This window comes from Chiloscyllium plagiosum, unplaced genomic scaffold, assembly GCF_037043375.1.
Source record: "Chiloscyllium plagiosum isolate Xiang-an unplaced genomic scaffold, Cpla_swu_hap1 HiC_scaffold_33, whole genome shotgun sequence".
Classification (NCBI taxonomy): Eukaryota; Metazoa; Chordata; class Chondrichthyes; order Orectolobiformes; family Hemiscylliidae; genus Chiloscyllium; species Chiloscyllium plagiosum.
Genome location: NW_028270171.1, coordinates 12378167 through 12397258, shown reverse-complemented (window position 1 = coordinate 12397258; position 19092 = coordinate 12378167). Strand labels below are relative to the sequence as shown.

General features: G+C 43.0%; 1 protein-coding gene across 2 annotated transcripts in view; it reads right to left on the bottom strand.

The window, feature by feature from the left end:
• The window catches only part of LOC122542211 (transportin-3-like), a 64717-nt gene that overhangs the window by 13140 nt on the left and 32485 nt on the right, over positions 1–19092 (bottom strand). For both annotated transcript variants that reach the window (XM_087978283.1, XM_043679706.2), the window contains 10 exons: positions 18491–18682; positions 16210–16301; positions 14658–14734; positions 13990–14050; positions 12928–13068; positions 11996–12112; positions 10727–10821; positions 3728–3884; positions 2389–2556; positions 422–534 (listed from right to left, as the gene is read on the bottom strand). In XM_087978283.1, the coding sequence (XP_087834409.1) occupies positions 422–534; positions 2389–2556; positions 3728–3884; positions 10727–10821; positions 11996–12112; positions 12928–13068; positions 13990–14050; positions 14658–14734; positions 16210–16301; positions 18491–18682 (1213 nt within the window). The remainder of the gene's footprint in view (positions 1–421; positions 535–2388; positions 2557–3727; positions 3885–10726; positions 10822–11995; positions 12113–12927; positions 13069–13989; positions 14051–14657; positions 14735–16209; positions 16302–18490; positions 18683–19092) is intronic.

The following is a 19092-nucleotide window of genomic DNA, read 5'->3' as shown; positions in this document are numbered from 1 at the left end:
ACTGGGAGCCATGGTGATACATGCAAAAGCACTGCTAAGCCCACTTCACGATTAGCTTGCTATATTGGTGTACCTTTGAATAAGTTTCTAAATCAGATTTTCAGACAGGTTATAAATTACCTCATTGCTTTGTTTAAAGACCGGTGACTATTCCTGGTGCCCTGACCAACATTTATCCAGCAGTCATCACTATAACAGATTTATTTGTCATTCTGCTTATGGGACATCAATGGATACAAATTGGTTGCTGCATTTTCCTACATTACAACAAAAACAGCATTTAATAATCTTTGGCATGCATGGATGGTGCGGAACTTATAAATCTGCATGTTGGTTTCTTCCTATCAACTGTGGGATCGGAGAGACAATAACATCACGGCTCTTATCTAATTTGTGACTGGTTAGGAGCACCTGCACTTACCACATGACCTGTTTATGGAATTCCGTCATCTGTTTCTCTGTAGCTGTAATAGCCCCAGCCGAAAGCTCCTTTGGGAGGGCTTTGAGAGCGTCTTCCAGCCACCCACAGAATGTCTAATTTCATAAATACAGAAAACAAAACAGGCTATTGACACCCTTACGGGCACTCAGAGGGATATGCGTAAATAGTATTGCAGATAGGCTACACAGGAACTTGTAATGTTTTGGCTGAATGTATGTAGCAGTTCCAAGTCTATAGTCACTAGGCACATGATATAAACTCAAACTGCTGCAGCAAACCCGTGGCAAACAGCTGAACATCAATACTGGCCATCCCAACCCAAACTGGCTAGAAAATGGGAGTGAGAGAGTTACCTGCCTGCTCACTAGACGCTGTGCCCACACCAGCATGGTGTCCAACAGCAACCTGCTAGTGGTTGACAGAAACATAAATCGTGCAGTTCAGAGTGAAACCCTTCTGAGCCTTCCATTTTGTGAGGTCAACCATCTGAACCATTTCTTTTATTTATTGCAGGCCACACACAATGTTAGTCAACTGTCCAACAGTTCTGCAACATTCATAACATGTGTAGTAACATCGGCAGGCTACTCAAACCAAGCATGTTCCTCTGTTCAATTAGATCATGGCCCAAAGTACATCTCAAACCCACCTACCATCTTGATTCTGTACCCATCACCTTGCCATACCTAATCCAGCAGGCTTTTTGACTCTCCTTCACTCCCACAAGTGATACAGCATGTGATGGAGATCAGGAGAAGCCCTTTGAAAGACAAGGGCAAGAGATGCATGGGACCACCGCCAGCTCCAAGTTCCCCACAATCCAGACTTGGAACAGAGGTTCACCGTGGCTGGGTCCAAATCCTGAAACTCTCTCCTTTTCAGCACTACATGGACTACACACTCACCACTACCTACTCTGAGGCAATTAGAAATGGGCAATAAATGCTCATACGGACAATGTCATCCACATTTCACGAAACAACTTGTTAGAAATTGCTTTGTCACAAAAACGAATAGCATTGTTGTCGCTGGACCTGCTTTTAATGTGAATAATCAATGCACTAAGAGAGAAGATGTGAGAAAGAGCCTGATTTTAACTTTGTTTAGTTGAATATGCTTTGAGCAAGTTATGTTTGGGCCTAAAGGGAATGTTTGCAAGAGAAAGATAGATGTGGGGAGAGACGTTCATTATCACAATTTTCAATCCCAGGCCCAGGGGTGAATTCAATCTCTAATTTATGGGTTGAGTCAGCTTCTTGTACAAAAAGAATGAAAATAAGCAAATGCTGGAAACGTTCCCCATCATGTACACAGGTTAACCTTACAGCATCTGCAATATTTCAAGTGCAAGCAGAAAATGCTGAAAACACTCATGGCCAGACAGCATCTGCATTTCTGTCCCCACAGATGTTATAGTTCTCCTTCAGATGTTGAGACCCTCTGTACATTTCCAATATTTAGGATTCTTTTCCTCTCTCAGAAAACCACCCACTTCAGTCTTTGTGAATATAATTTCAATTCTTCCCCTTTAGCCAGCCTGGGCCTTTCACAAATTTTTCAGACCCATCTCTCAAACACACCAGCGTTTGTTAGATTACTTGAAACTGACAACCTGCTGCCTCTGGCACCACACCCAAGTGAGTCGAGTTCATATGACACCATTTGTAGGACATTTAAATGCACAGAGCCTCACACCTTGGCCTGTCTTTTCCTGTCATCCATATGTATGTATTTGCAACAAGTCACATCAGATAGCCATCAATGGGGAGAATTTGGCCCAATTTTTCCCTTGTCCTGCAGCTATAACAACACTGAGAATGGTGAGTGCAAACTGTGTACCTTATTATTGAGGAAAAACAGTGTGTTGCCCACCAAGCCTTCAGGAGCAGCCAGGAAAACTTAAGCAGGCATTACGTGAATTACACTAATTGGCTCCCGCTACACACCTTCCGGTCAAAAATGCGGAGTTCCCACATGACGTCAGCCACGTTACCAAGCATGCTTGGTACAAGGTAGAAGCAGCACGCCTGTACAAGCTGCGCAACAAGCAGTGCTCCGCTCTCCCCGAGAAATCTATGGACCAGGTTCTTCCGGAGCTCAAAATCTTCTTTGTGCTACAATGTGACAACACGTACAAAATTACCACATGATCTAAATGGAGCTTTGGTGGACATTTGGCTGTACTTAGGTAAAGCCAGAGGGCAGCAATACAACACTTTCAATGCAATACATTGTGCTGCTGACATGCACCAAGGTGTAACCTGAGTCATACCTTGAAGGCCACAGGCTTTAATTACTATAAATAGGAACACCAATGTCATCAACAACTTGCATTGAGATAGTGCAGTTAACATAGAAAAACAATGCAATGGTCAAACTATATTTGACACTAAGTCACACAAGCAGATCTTGTGACACAAGGAGCGATGTGAAGGAGAGTTGGGAAGAGAGAAGAAGTTTAGTGATTAGCGATATCAAAAAGAAAGTAGAAAATGACAATTTATTTCCTCCCTGTTATTAAAAGCAAACTTGCCGTTTTATAGCTTCCAGCTTTGCAAAGTCCTTCGCAGCTAATAAATCATTGTCAGCAGCACAGTGGTTAGCACTGCTGCCTCACAGCGCCAGGGACCCGGGTTCAATTCCCACCTCGGGCAACTGTCTGTGTGGAGTTTGTACATTCTCCCCGTGTCTGCATGGGTTTCCTCCGGGTGCTCCAGTTTCCTCCCACAATCCAAAGATGTGCAGGTTAGGTGAATTGGCCATGCTAAATTGCCCATTGTGTTAGGTGGATTAGTCAGGGGTAAATATAGGGGGGGGGGGGGGGTTGGTTTCTCTTCGGGTTGGTGTGGACTTGTTGGGCCGAAGGGCCTGTTTCCACACTGTAGGTAATCTAATCTAATCCAATCTAAAGCTAAGAATCAGTTCCTTGCATACTGCAAATTCCCACAATCAACAAAATAAATGATCAGCTAAATCGGTTTTTGGTGGTCAAAAAAAAAACCAAATAACTGTGGATGCTGGAAATCTGAAACAAAAACGGAGATAGCCGGAGAATCTCAGCAAATCCGGCAGCGGCTGGAACGAGAAAGCTGAGTCAACATTTTAGGTCGGGTGACTGTTCTTCTGACTTTCCACTGGACTTGAAACGTGGACTCCGCTTTCTCTCCACAGCTCCTGCCAGACTTCCTGAGATTCTCCAATTATTTCTGCTTTTTGTTTCAGCTACCACAGACTGTCCTTTGAAACTGCGTTCGCCTGTGCCTTCGGGTGCACATTCAGACCCACCTTATTGATTGTTGCCACATGAACCAGATCCTGCAGGAATTTCATCACACTGGAGTTGGCATCTCGGTGGTTCAGCGTTGTTGCTGTCAATGCACATCGAATGATTAAGGACATCACTGGGCTTTGGATCAAAACAACTGGACTTCGCTGAATGAATCTGCAGAGAAAAACATCAATTTTGGCAACTATTTTACATGTTATTAGTTCTCTGCATATTCTTCATTTCTGTATTGGAGGTGGAAATTACCTTGCAGCCTAGCTTGAAGGATGGCGCTTAAATTATGTCATACATTTCTACGGAGCATATCAGCAGGTGGATGAATTGTAGAGGTCATCATAGGGTGGCATGCTCCTGCTCAATGTCTTCTCCATTAGATCAGAATTAGATTAGGCCATTCATCCCATCAAGTCTGTTCCATCATTCAATGAGATCATGGCTGATTTGATAAATTGCCAAGTCCACTTTCCTACCTCTTTCCCCATATGCCTCAATTTCTTATTGATTAAAATTCTATTTCAGCTTTGAATATATTTAAAAACCCAACCAAAACAGTTCCCTGCGATGGAAGAATTCCACAGATTCACTACTCTCAGAGAAGAAGCTCCTCCTTAACTCTGCCTTAAATGGTGATCCCTTATTCTGAAGTTAGGCCCTTTGGTCCCAGACTCCCCTATAAGGGAGAAAAACCCTTTCCTAAAAATCTTGTACGTTTCAATAAGGTCACCTCAAATTCTACTAAACTCCCAAGGCCTGATGTACTCAACCTTGCCTCATAAGACAGTCCCTCCATACCCAGGATCAACTTAGTAAACTTTCTCAGGACTGCCTCCAATATACTTTTCCTCAGAATAGGGGGCCAAGATTGTCAACAGTTTTCCAACTGTGGTCTGACTAATGCCTTTTATCGTTTTGTCAAAACTGCCCCTTTTTTTATTCAAATCCTTCTCATACAATAAAGAAGGAGCCTTGGCTGATCTTTCATTGTCTTAGCCCAACAAAACCATGGGCAAATGAAGTGACCTACAGCCATTTTCATGGTGACCAAATAAATTAGTATAGACCAGGGGTTGAGTGCAGGATCTAATGGCCTACACAGCACAGTACCATTCTGGGTAGCAGATTTAATATATAAACCATAAATGAAGCTATACACCATTAATTTCATTAGCCATTAACTTAAATCTGAGAGTAAAGTAAATTTTCACTGGGATCGTGGCAAAATTAATCAACTTTAACAAGCCGAAGTCCATAAGCTCAAGGTAATGCAAAGCTTAGTTGCCCACATCTTGACCTGCAGAAAGCCTCAGTCCTCCACTGCCTCTGTACTCACGGACCGAGAGGGGCTCTTGCTCAAGTAACACCTTACTTTATGAACTTTGGTTTCAAACCCCTCCAACACCTCACGCTCTCTAATTCTCACTACTATCACATGCCCAACCAAATAACTTCATGACTGGCAGTGAGCCTTCAGTTGTCTCAGTCCCAAACTCCAGACTACCCCCTGGAATTCTAGTTTATATTCAGAAGGACTTTAATGTTGATTTTATTTTCTATTTATTCTCTGAAGATAATGCTTAACTTCTTCAACTTTGTTTCTTTGACTATTTTATACCCAAGTTAGTGCTGTGTGCGGCAACATTACACGCTTTCCACTGTACTCCTTCAGTACTTGAATACACGTGACAATAAAATCTAAATCAATAAGATTCCAACCCACACCTCTGTCTAGTCCACCTTGCTATCCTCCTTAAAGATATTCCTTAAAATTTACATGTCTGATCAATCCCTCGGTCAGTGAAACTACAATCTCATTGGGTTTGGTGTCACACTTTGCTTTCTCATGCTCTTGTGAAGCACCTTGGGACAGTTCATTATGTCAAAGGCTGTAGATCAATACAAGTCCTTACCGAATTTGTTGAACATCTTATTAGCAGCTCTTCAGCAGGTCACTGTGCTGGGCCTGGGGTGGACTAGGTTTGATTTTTAGCTTGCGAGGATCACATTATATCACAGCGGTGCAGTGCAGAGGACAGGACAAATCCAACAAAGATCTACAATCATATCAAGATAACACCCTCTCCACTGAAAAGTCTATGCCGTGGGCATTCACGCAAGTAAGGATTGTGGCTTCACTGAAAAGGTGGCATAGTGGCCAAATGATCTGGATTTAAACAGTGTTCACATGAGGTACAGTAGAGTGTTGTCACTTGAAGTGCAGATCTCTGGACTCAACATTTTGAGTACAAGTGGAGAATTTTGGAGTTGCTCACTGCTTCAAAGCAACAAAGCCAAAAGACAGAATATTAAGTACCAAGTCAATGGGCAAAAATAATTTGGAAGTGCCAGATTCAATCAATTTACTAATTCTACATGCAAGTATTATAAATTTCCGAAATATATTGCAATGTATACAACTAGATAGTTCAGTCATAGCCAAGAGTTAAGAATACTCAATGAAATTACAGGCATCCTTTCAGAAATCGTTCCATATGCATCAGTAAATTAACATCAAATAAATTTAGCTTCTTCAGTGACCCATGATCCCACAGAGGCCAACACTTGAGACTTTCCCAGCAACATACACCTCCTGGGAAAGCAAGAAGTTTGCTACTGTGATGGACGAACTCTCTCAATTATTATTTTTAGAAGGTAAATACTTGGGAGGCAACAGATGTCAATATGGGAATTTATTTGTGATTATTTGGATGGAAAGTTGTTATTCTCATCCTTGCTCCCTGACCCCTGGTCCATCCGGGTGAACCACTTTGAGATGCAGGAGATCAGAGCACGGGAAGGGAGCTACTTGTATAAATGACTGACATTATCAGATTCAAGGAATACGTTAAAGTGCAAGATTAAAAAAAATACACAAACTAAACAGCCCACAGAGAAGCGCCAAATCGTAGAATCCCTACAGTGCAGAAACAGGCCAATTGGCCCAACAAGCCTACACTGACCCTTGGAAGTGTATCCCACCCAGACCCATTCCTCTACCTTACTACTCTACATTTCCCCTGACTAATGCACCTGACGTACACATCCCTGAACACCATGGGTAACTTTAGCATGGCCAATTCACCTAACGTGCACATCTTTGGACTGTGGGAGGAAACCGGGAGCACCCAGAGGGAACCGACGCAGACACAGGAAGAATGTGCAAACTCCACACAGACATTCGCCTGAAGATGGAATCAAACCTGGGTCGCTGGCGCTGCGAGGCAGCAGTCTGGAGACAGACATGTTGCTGAAGCCTTTTCATCTTGCATTTATCAGGACAAATATTATAATACCAAATTTCATAATTTTCTTTTCCTGAAATGAGTGAAAATGAAAATCTTCAGGAACAGATTTCTTTTCAGTAATGTTAAAGTATTGTTTTCAATAAATATTTTCTCCCAAGGTACATGGGGATAGTGTGAGAAAATGGTGTTGAAACATAAGATCAGCTAAGATCTCAGTTAGTGGCTGAAGGGGTCGAAAGGCTAAACACAAAGATATGAATTGGAAGCAGGAAGAAGTTGCTTGGACCCCTGAGCCTGTTCTGATACTCAATATGATTGTGGCTTATCTGCAAAATCTGTCAGGTAGATCAAAGCATACTCTCTTCAAAGGTACTCTACAAATTTCTGAATTCCATCGCCCAGGAAGCCAAGGACAGCAAGCATATGGGAATATCATTCCTGATGAAGAGCTCCGGCCTGAAACGTCGATTATCCTACTCCTCGGATGCTGCCTGACCTGCTGTGCTTTTCCAGCTCTGATCTCCAGCACCTGCAGGGCTCCATATGGTAATATCTGCACATCCAGATTCCTCCAAAATGCATAAAACACTCCAACTTGGAAAGGCATCTCTGCTTCTTCATCACTAAAATCCTCAAGGATTTTTAGGATAACTGGGAGAAAATATTGGTCCTGGCCTCCCTACGACATGGCCACAAAACAGACAACACAAAATGTCTGCACTTAGCCACTGAGCCTACCCACAATGCCTCAAATTGGCTAAACCAGCCACCCGAGACACCACATATACTTCAGGACGTGAGTCATCCAGTCCAAGACCAGATTAACTGATAATGAGCCTCTCACTCCACTATAGCCCAGCACCTCTGATGTCCTTAGGGCACAGCTGCTCCTACCCCACTAGGAATCAAGCCCCCACAAAGGGTACCCAGACAAGGAGGCACCAAAGGTACTTCACTTGCCCCCTCAACAATACGAATTGACACAAAGATGAAACCCACTAACACCTACTCCAGCCAAGGACCAGAATCTCCTGAGTCAATTAAGAAACTCATTGCCAGAGACCGGACACTTGAATTTTTTCAATGAATGAAGTTTATTTCTCTTTTTTTATACAACTCACACCATTGTCTCATACCTCACCCTTCATTGTTGTAAGGGTATAAAACTCCACTGTATTCTCTGTTCGGGGAAGAAGCAGTGGTTCCTTCTGAACGGCCTGTCAGTGACTGTTTCAGTGGGGTCAAGTCTCTTCCGCAATGTTTGTTAAATAAATCCTTGTCAGTTCTCAGTCCGATCTGTGCGTTTGTGATCTCTGATTAATTGGGCTAAATTCTCTGACAATAACTAGCGCAGGAGGCTCCTTCCCACAAGGACAGTAGTGGCTCACAAGAAGTGTTCACCACAAACTTTACAAAGAAAATTCAGTTTACAGTGTAAGCGTCAGCCTTGCCAGCGATGCTTACACCCAGTAATCATCTTCTACAAAAAGTGACAAACCATTTAGTGGCAGACTCCTGTGGCTTCACTTTCTTACACTGCTCTCACGCCTTTTCTGGAACTGGAACCCAATGTGAACACTAAATGACCTACTGAACCTAGTCTCAGTAACAACTTGCCTCTCTTCTTCAGGCCTACTGGTTGTAATATGGGTTTCTCTGCAGTTTAGTTGTACATGGATTGAGAATTTCACTCTTCCATTAATACGTGGTCTACAATGTTGTAGTCGTTACAAGAACTTGGCTGAGAGAAGGGCAGGATTGGCAGCTGAATGTTCCAGGGTTTCGAAGTTTCAGGTGTGATAGAGAGGGATGTAAAAGGGGTGGAGGAGTTACATTACTGATTAAGGAGAATGTCACAGCTGGATTAAGGAGGACATCTTGGAGGGTGCACCCAACGAGGCACAATGGTAAATTTAAGATTAACAAAGGGTGCAATCACTATGATGGGGTTATACCAAAGGCCTCCCAATAGCCAATGGGAATTAGAGGAACAGATAAGTAAGCTGAAATTGGTGGAGTTGTGAATAGTGAGAAATGATATGAAAGGGTGCACAATATAGATCTGCTGGAAAGTTGGGCAGAGAAATGGTAGATGGAGTTTAATCCGGCCAAGTGCGAAGTGATGCATTTTGGGAGGTTAAATGCAAGAGGAAGGTGTACGGTAAATCGACATAACCACAGCAGCACCGAGGGATCCAAAGCTCACAAGTGGATGAGGAGGCAAAGAAAGCATACGGCATGCTTTCTTTCATCGGTCAGGGTGTTGAAGAGAAAAGTTGGCATGTCATTTTGCAACGGTAAAAGACTTTGGTTATGTCACATTTGGAGAGGAAGCACAAGAGGTTTACCATGATGGTGCCTGGATTGGAGTGAATTAGCTATAGAGAGAGGCTGGACAATTTTGGACTGCTTTCACTAGAGTGTCAGAGTCTGAGGGATGACCTGATAGAAGTGCATAAAATTATGAGAAGCATGGATAAGGTGAATAGTTAGAGTCTTTTTCCTGGGGTGGAAATGTCAAATACTTAGGAGGCCATAGCTTTAAGGTGAGAGGGGGAAAGTTTAAACACGATATGCAAGGGAAGTTGTTTTGTTTTTGTTTTACACAGAGGGTAGCAGGTGCATGGAATGTGCTGCCAGAGGAGATGGTGGAAGCAGATACGATTGCAACATTTAACAGGTATTTAGACAGACACATGAACAGGCAGGGAACAGAGGGAAATGGATGATGTGTTGGCAGATGGGATTAATTGGAATAGCATCATGGGATTAATTGGAATAGCATCATACCTCAGCAGAGACATGGTGGGCCGAAGGGCTTGTTCCTGTGCTGCAATGTTCCACTACACTTTACTGAATACACCTGACACAGTAAGGGACCATTACAGGAATCTATTCACACATTTATCATCTGATGCTACCAAATACTCATAAGCCTAAAGATCCTGTGGAGCAGTAGTAGTGTCCTATCTGTGCCAGATGCTCTGAGATTGAGTTCCACCTTAGGATTTGATCACTAAAGGCGGTGCACTCATTACAGTCACATTATCAGTCATTATCAGTTGGGAAGTCGTTTCAATATGCTTATGTCAGGCACGAACAGCAGAGAGTTTCCTGGTCAGCCAGAATCATGTTGTAGTTGCAATAGACACCCCGTGTTAAAAAGACTCTATGAGCAAAGTCTTGCCAGGAGTACAAGAACATAAATCAGAGTAGGCCCCTCCAAACATGCAGATCATGACTAACCCCAGGCATCAATTCCACCTTTGGTCTTAGTGTCACCCTCACTCCAACAGCTTACATGCAAACATACATGTATACATTTTCCCAAATTCAAAAACATAAGGTCATTTATTTGTTACTGTGCACGGCACGGTGGCTCAGTGGTTAGCCTCACAGCACCAGAGCCCTGGGTTCAATTCCAGCCTTGGGCGACTGTCTGTGTGGAGTTTGCACATTCTCCCAGTGTCGGCATGGGCTTCCGCTGGGTGCTCCAGTTTCCTCCCACAGTCCAAAGATGTGCAGGTTAGGTGAATTGGCCATGCTGAATAGTGTTAGTGTTAGGTGCATTAGTCAGAGTGAAATGGGTCTGGGTGGGTTACTCTCCGGAGGGTCGGTGTGGACTTGTTGGGCTGAAGGGCCTGTTTCCACACTGTAGGGAATCTATTCTAACCAACCATTATAAGGTAACTAGCAATTGACAAATACATGAAAGTGGAACATTGCTTTATTTCTGTGAGTGAAGCTAACTTTTACCTCGTTGCCAAGCGAAAAAGGTCATCCACAGTGTCAGGATGATTCTGGAAACCTCGAGGTTGTTCGAGCAGCCGAAATGTTGGTCCACAAAATGCCTGAAAGAAAGAATTGCAACAAAATATTTGATATTCATTTAAATAATGACCATATTAACAACACACAGCACCATCCATGGATAAACACATACAGAGTAGACAGACCAGTGAATCCTAGTCAGAGCTGAATGTGGTGGCTCAGTGGTTAGCACTGCTGCTTCACAGCGCTAGGGACCCAGGTTAGATTCCAGCCTCGGGCGACTGTCTGTGTGGAGTTTGCACATTCTTCCCGTGTCTGCGTGGATTTCTTCCGGGTGCTCTGGTTTCCTCCCATTGTCCAAAGATGTGCAGGTAGATGGATTAGGCCATGCTAATTAGCCCATAGTGTCCAGGGATGTGCAGGCTAGGTCGATTTGCTGTGGGAAATGCATGGTTACGAGGAGAGCATGGGGGTAAGTGGGTCTAAGTGAAATGCTCTTCAAAGGGTCAGTGTGGACCTGATGGGTCGAATGGCCTGCTTCCACACTGAGGGATTCGATGAAACCCGGATGCGATGGTTAACTTCAATGCCCTTGAACTAGGGCGGGGTGAGAAAAGTCAGCCAAGGTCCCTGACTACTTCCAGTAATTCCTGGAGGACATCAGATTAGGTGTTGTTCAGCTGTAATGCTCCCTGCAGGAGTCTAGCTGGTTGACAGACGACGTTTGGGGTTGCCAATGACAACTTGTGCTGTAAATGGGTGTAAAGCTTTATCTACCAGGAATCAGTCAGTGATCATACAGTCATAGAGAGCTACTGACATTGAAAAATAGGAATCAGTGGGTGGTGAATGGGAAATAGTTGTATTCACTGGGAAGGATGATAATAATTTTTGGATTTTGGAACTTGAGTATCTAATTAAACAATTCCAAGATTTGAGGAACAGTGCAGCTAATAGATGACTTAATAATAACCTGTAGGGAATCAGCATATTATGGCTACTTCCTAAATGTATTAGCAACACTAAACTGTCATATATCTTTTGTGAGATGACCTTGGGTCCTCTCTTCCTCTGCTTTATTTTTATACGTCCAAACTAACAGACAGCTCTTAATTGGAATTCCATCTCTGGATCACTGAGGATTTGATTACAAAGTTGCTGACAACCAAAAGTTAGCTCAAATTGAATTAGGATCCAAGAATATATGGACATTACTTCCATTAAGGGTCTGTGCACAAAAGCCAGCAAACTAACCTGCATCATTTCGAGCAGGCCCTGCGTGCAGCTCTCCTCACTGCCATACTCATCCACCAGAATACTGCCAAGATACAGGAAACAGGAGTGTTGATGGCACTGGTACACACTCACCATCTTGTGGAGGGTAGAGGGAAGGAAGAAGACAGAGCAAGAAATGCACAAGGTAATTACAGTTCATTCGGTCACAACAACACAAAAATTTAACCTCCCATACCATATCTGAATTGTGAGCAAGCAGCCATTCAGCCCCTCCAGCCTTACACCACCATTCAAAACAATTTGTTTGTGACCTCAAATCCACATTCCTGCCTACCTCCTGTACCCTAAGACTCCCTTTTTAAACCAAGAATCCAACTCTGCCTTAAAAAAATTCAATGATTTTGCCTTCAGCACTCTCTGAGGAAGAGAGTTCCAAAGATTCATAACTATCAGAAAAAAAGAAATTCTTAATTCCATCTTAAAATGAGACTTTTTATTCTTAAACTGTATCCAAGAAAGGGAAACATCCTTTCAGCAACTACTCTGTCAACCTCTTTAGAAACCACTCAATCAACTGAAATCAGATATAGCACCACAAACAAAGCAATATTTTTCAATTTCGCTTTAGACTTTTGGTTTTAAACTGCCTGTTCTTTTCACTTTCTTTTCTCAACCCTCTCTTTCTTGTGTCTCCTGCATTTGCAAATCAGCCAGCCCATACTTTCCTTTACAGATACCTGCAATTTACAGCACATTTATTCTTTTACTCAACCGCCTATAGCTTCACCCTGGAATTACATTACCAAGTGCCCAAAATAGTCTGGGATTTGTAGCATGCTTCAAAGGAAGTTTGTTTTCCCCAGTGGTTCAGCAGTTATCACATCTCCCCAGTTATTTGCCCTACGCAGTGCAGAATCATAATGCAGACTGATATGGGTGCGAACACACACCTGAGACACCAAGGGCTGAATTAACATAGCGGATCCTTTACCCACGCATCTGATTGCAAAACGCAGGCACCGACAGCAACGCTCCGCCATCCTATTGTCCGCCTGGTGCCTGTACAGCGTTTCAGAAATCACTGGCCATATCTGCAATTGAAAAGATTCGATGAAATTCAGTTTAAGGAAAAAAGCTTTCATCGGGAACCACTTTCACCAATTCTCCGCCTGCAATCAAAAATTCAACTCATCTTAAAAGAACTTTGAATTACAAGTGTTGGGCAAAGTGAGAGATTTTAGACCCAATGAAATTTAGCCTGCTCCAGTCAGTACCAACTACTACCATGTGATACAGTATGTGGAAGAGTTAAACTATGTCTATTGCTCGAATGAAGTGTTCAAAATCAGATGCAGCTCAATTTATGTTATATACCTTCAGATTTGTGACATCAGGATCCCTTAAATATCCCTTGAGTCTGCCCCAAGCTCAGAAGAGCCCAGGATATTCATTGTATTTCCACCCTTATTTGTCCATCTCTACGTTCAGTGCTGAGCAAAGGGGCCATTCTATATGTTGATCCCACAACATCTGGGATTCAGCAGAAAGAGGTGACTTTTATTCGATCAATGTGATCAAATTAAAAACAAAATCTTAGAGATTAAAGTACATTGTATGGCCTTTATCTCTTTATTCCAGACTCCTTCAAGCTTTTAAACTTGGCTTTATTGGAGTAATTGCTCCAGTTGCAGGGAAGTCTGGTCCTGAGAGCAAATTAATTCATTACGAATGAACAGAATTTGATAAGAAACGAGCCCTCTTCCATTACAACCAGTGACTTAAAGCGGAGATGGGTACAAACAGGGTGAACCTGACATGAGAAAATGCTGTAAAGACGTAGCTTAATGGATTAGCATGCTAGGTGGGCCTTGTGTTCTGATGATGGCCCCCACCCAGAATATGAGCCTCTTTCAGATGCTGACTGACCTTGTGTGCATTTCCCTTTCTGTTTCAGTCTTGACAGCAGAACGTCCTTCTTTACAAACAACAAGCATTCGTTTTTGTGACCTTACCTCCTGAATGACTTTCTGGCAGGGGTGCGGCCTCCCTTCACCCACTGTTGCGTTGGTATGCCTGGCAGTGCAAGAGAAGATGGGGAGTGAGATGGCAGCGGGAGGTAGGTGCAGAGTACGTTACTTCAGAAATAAAATCAAAACACCAGAAATAGGTAAACATTACAGTTAAAAGGAAGAACCTTACATCTATATCACACCTTGCATGACCACAGAATGTTGCAAAGTCTTCTGCAAGTGAAGAAGCATTCTGAAGTATTATAATCAATTCTGTGCATAGCAACTGCACACAAAGAGCAACTTGATAATGATCAGGTCATTTTTTTTTAATGGTGTCAACTGAGAGAGAGAATGCTTGTCAGGCCGGGGGTAGGGTCATGGAAATGTTTAAGTCCATCTGAGGATAGACAGGGCCTCGGTTTTCCACCTCAGAAGAAAGACAGTGCAGCACTTTAGAGAGGGAAATCTGCTATATCTACTTAGTCTGGCCTACATGCGACTCCAGTTCCACAGCAATGTGGTTGACTCTTGACTGACCGCTGGAATGGTGCAAAAATCCTCTCCCTTCAAGGGCAATTAGTGATGGCCAACAATGCTTGGCTTGCCCAGCTGTGCCCACATCCTAAAGAATAAAAAAGTACATGGATTTCAAAAAGCAGTAGCTGTACCTGAATATTGCTGCCAGTCTGTCCAACCATACAGCTGGGTCTGCTGAGAAGCCGTTGATCTGCTCAGATGTCAGCAGCTTTAAAGGGACAAAGGTTAACATTCACTGCAGTAACAACGTAAGACACCCCACAATAACACAACTTGATCCCAAATATTCAGAAAAGAGAGGGTTAAAGGGAAGATATAGTCACCATAGTCTTACAAGACCATAGGGTTGTTCTCTCATTAGACAGAGATGACTGGTGTTGCTTTAACCTGAGAGTCACCACGCCTTTAGGTGATGGGAGAAATTGAGAAGGTGAATCCTTCATGGCAATTTCAACCAGTGTGGGAATTGACCCATGCTGTTAGCATCACTTTGTATCACAAACCAACTGTCCAGCCAACTAAGCTAACCCAAAGGAATGGCAGAACTATCATTTGTTGAAAGATTGGAGTGACTGGGCTTGAATACACTTGAGTTTAGAAGGCTGAGAGGAGATCTAATTGAGACGTATAAGATTATTAAAGAATTGGACCCTCTGGAGGCAGGAAGCATGTTTCCGCTGATGGGTGAGTCCAGAACCAGAGGACACAGTTTAAAAATAAGGGGTAGGCCACTTAGAACAGAGTTGAGGAGGAACTTCTTCACCTAGAGAGTGGTGGATATATGGAATGCTGTGCCCCAGACGACAGTGGAGACCAAGTCTCTGGATACTTTCAAGAAAAAGATGGATACAGTTCTTAAAGATAGTGGAATCAAGGGTTATGGGGATAAGGCAGGGTTGTGGATGATCAGTCATGATCACAATGAATAGTGGTGCTGGCTCGAAGGGCTAAATGGCCTACTCTTCACCTATTGTCTATTATCAAAGGGAGATTTATGATGTCACCAAGAGAACTCCATCACTATACCATCATCTATGGCCAAAAATGTGGCCAATCCCAGTGTTTCTGTTCTACCTCCTTGTATTCCCTAGGTGAGCCTGAGAAGAAAGAGAAAGGATGGAGGAAAGGAGAGAAATACATTCCTACCAGATAAAAAAAAAGCCCCAAAAATCCAAGAACTTGTGACAATTCCCCAGGGTAATGCAAGTGAGTTAAGTCAGTTAGGGCCAAACAGTCAATCACAATTTCTCAGAGTTATTCTGCTCCATAAAGGAGATGGAATTAATGCTCATAACATTTAAAAAGTCACTGGGACACAGCTGCATTAGTAATTTGGATGCACACGCCAATGCAACAGGGACACAAATGCAAATCCCAACAAGACTTTTGGTGAGGTTAAATTCAATTAACATCTGGAATTAAAAGCTAGTGTCAGACCATGAAACCATCAATTGTTGTAAAATCCCATCTGATTCACTACGGTTCTTTCAGGAAGGAAACCTGCCATCCTCACTGGGTCTGGCCCATGTCCGACACCAGACTCTTAGCAACAAGACTGACTCTTAAGTGAACTCCTGAAATGGCCAGGCAAGCCACTCAGTTTAAGGGCTATTTGGAATGGGCAACAAATCCACCCACATCCCATAAAAGAACATTTTAAAAAGAAATCACAACTTTCCTTACTTTCTTTAGAGCAGTGACTTGCATGGAACAAAGGCGCTGGAAGGTCTCTTCGATTTTGTCTGATGGCATCCGAGATAACACCAAGGAGGCACCTGGTGAGAATAAGATTGTTCATCACTGCACAACAGGGCAGCCGACATCACCTTCTCCGAGAACAGTATTTCACACAAATCAAAAAAACATCATGACGTAGTTCTTGTCAAGTCAGCCTTGGGTTGGTACTTTCACCAATAAAAGGCTTGATTTATTCTATGCTTTGCTTCAAGAGTCATGCTCAGCCCTCACTGGGGCTCCAGGCCGTTGGCCATTCCTCATGTGAGTAGGCCACAAACATTGTGCAGCACAGGCCGTACCAACAGGGCTCCGTGGATCAGGAATTATCAATGAACCATTAATGCTGCCTTATCGGCTAATCAGGAGCTGGAATCGGACCTGATAGTTCCCTCACCTCGCTTCCTCGTCCACGGATCCGGAGGCTAATTGGGGCAGTGCCTGGCCAAGAATTAATCACTGCAGTCCAAAGTCAAATTTGCAATCACATGGTTTAGTAATAATACACAGATATCAAGACAAACAGGCAACTAATTGTTTTAACCTCAGCTATAAATTTCAATTAATATAAAGTTGTATGTTAGAACAAGATGACTCTAATACTTAGCAATCAGGGAAGTCAGAAAATGGAGCTGGAAAGGGAAAATGAGAGGGCGGGAGGGCAAAATAAAAGTGGGATTGCAGCTTTAAGTCCAGGCTGTGGTTTATCGGATCCAAAGGGATGTGATCAATTTGGCATTAATGATCCTGTTGTTAATTTTTATCAATGTTTCACAAGGTTAGGGATATTGTTAATTTAGAAACACGTTGAACTCAAGCAAATTAATTTCCAACTTATTCAACAAAATGCTGAGGAGTTTTACTTACGGGGGCAGGGAATTCAAAAAGATGACAAATCCAAATCCCAGTCATTACCAGCATCAAGATTTTTCAAGAAACAGGCTTTTCCTCTACTTGTGAACACTCGTGCGAAAGAGGAGAACCTTGGGTTGTTAGCACATTAGCAGGGCCTCAGAGACTGAGTCACAGCAGATGGCAGTACATGGAGGGCAGCAGTAGTAACTAGGACTTTAATGAATCAAGCAGGTGAAACTTTCACAGGCAGAAACACAGCAGTTGCAACTAGAGTTTGTCTTTCTACAGCTGATCAACCCAAAGAATGCACTTTCAGTTGTACTGTTACAATGAAGCCAGGTGAAGTTTCTGTCACAGGCAATGTTACAAGCAACCCGAGATAGTCAACTGTGTGTGTCATCACGTTGTGCTACCTTACGTGGCAGTTTTGCTCTATAATGTATAACATCAGCAGGGCAATCGAGTCTGGGGTCAACAATGCTACAGAAACTGAAATAGAACAGAAAATATTTAGCAAATAAACTGAGGGATTGATGACGCAGAAAATGCTGCAGACACTCAGCAAGGTGGAAAGCAACTGGAAAGGGAGAAAGCCTTAATGTTTCAGGATGATGACCAGGACTCAGTTCTGATGAAAAGCCATCAAACTGGAACACTTCTCACTCCATTAATGCTGTCTTATAGGTTAAGCATTTGCACCACATTCTAATTTTATTTCAGATTGTAGAACAAAGGAGACTGCTTGACTGGCACCCCTTCAACTAACTTCAAAAAGAATTACTCCTTCCAGCACTGATGCATAGTGGCAGCAGTGCGTATCACTGACAAAATGCACTGCTATAACTCGCCAAAACTTCTTTGACATTCAAACAGGAAATCTCAACTACCTAGAACGACAAGGTCAGTTGACGCATAACCAGCAGGAGCTCCTCCAAGCCACACACCTTCCTGACTTGGTTTAATGTCGCTGCTCCTTCATATCGTTGGGCCAGAATCCTGGAACTCCCTTTCTAATACGACTGCGAGTGCCCCTATACCCCAAGAACTGCAATGGTAGTTCTTGGGGTATAGGGGCAATGCAATGCAATGCAATGATTTGCAATGCAAATCACCTTCTCAAGATCAACTCAGGATGCGCAACAAATATTCCCAAACCTGCGATGCCCAAAGCCCATAAACCCATTATAAAACAAAATTCCAGCAGGAGCTGTATTTTGCTTTTACTTGATGGTCGTTTTAAAATAAACAGCTCTTTCGGAGACAAATGCAGCCAGCTGACATCATTCATAGCTATGCTCATATAAATTAGGATGTATCACGAATAAAACATGACTATTGCATGCTGCTCACCGCAGTAAGAGAGTTATGACTGTACCTCGCAGAAGCCCGATGGAGGAGTCGTAAGAGATGGGGAGGGCATCCAGGGATGAGGCGACCTGCAGCAGGCCTTCCATGTGTCGAGTCATCGCGTCGCTGCACATGGCGCAGATATTCTGGATTGAATTGGCAGCTGCATTCGCTAACTCCTTCTGTTTCAAACGTTGCGTTAGGAAATTAAGCACCAGTTCTGAGAAGGAAACAATAAAATGTCTTTCCAGAAATACGCTACTCTTGAATCTGCAACTACAGTCTTCAACAACTTTAAACGGAGGGGTTTTAGATTTAAAAATATGAGATGCACCTCACAGCATAACAATGAGACAGAATCAGTAAAGTCCTATATTCAGCTTATGCTATGTGCTGTGGTAAATCAGAGAAGTCAGGTTTTGCAAAATGTCTCAAATGTCACTGGACTGTGGGAAACAATAGGGGATAGAGAAAGAGATAATGCGCAACTTATATGGTACATTATCCCTTCTCTTGGGATACCCTCAAGTGCGTCACATACAATTAATTGCTGGAAATTATAACTTATTTTGTAAGCAAATCTAGCAGCAGTTAGGCAGAGAAGCAGCAAGAGGACTGACAGGTTTATTC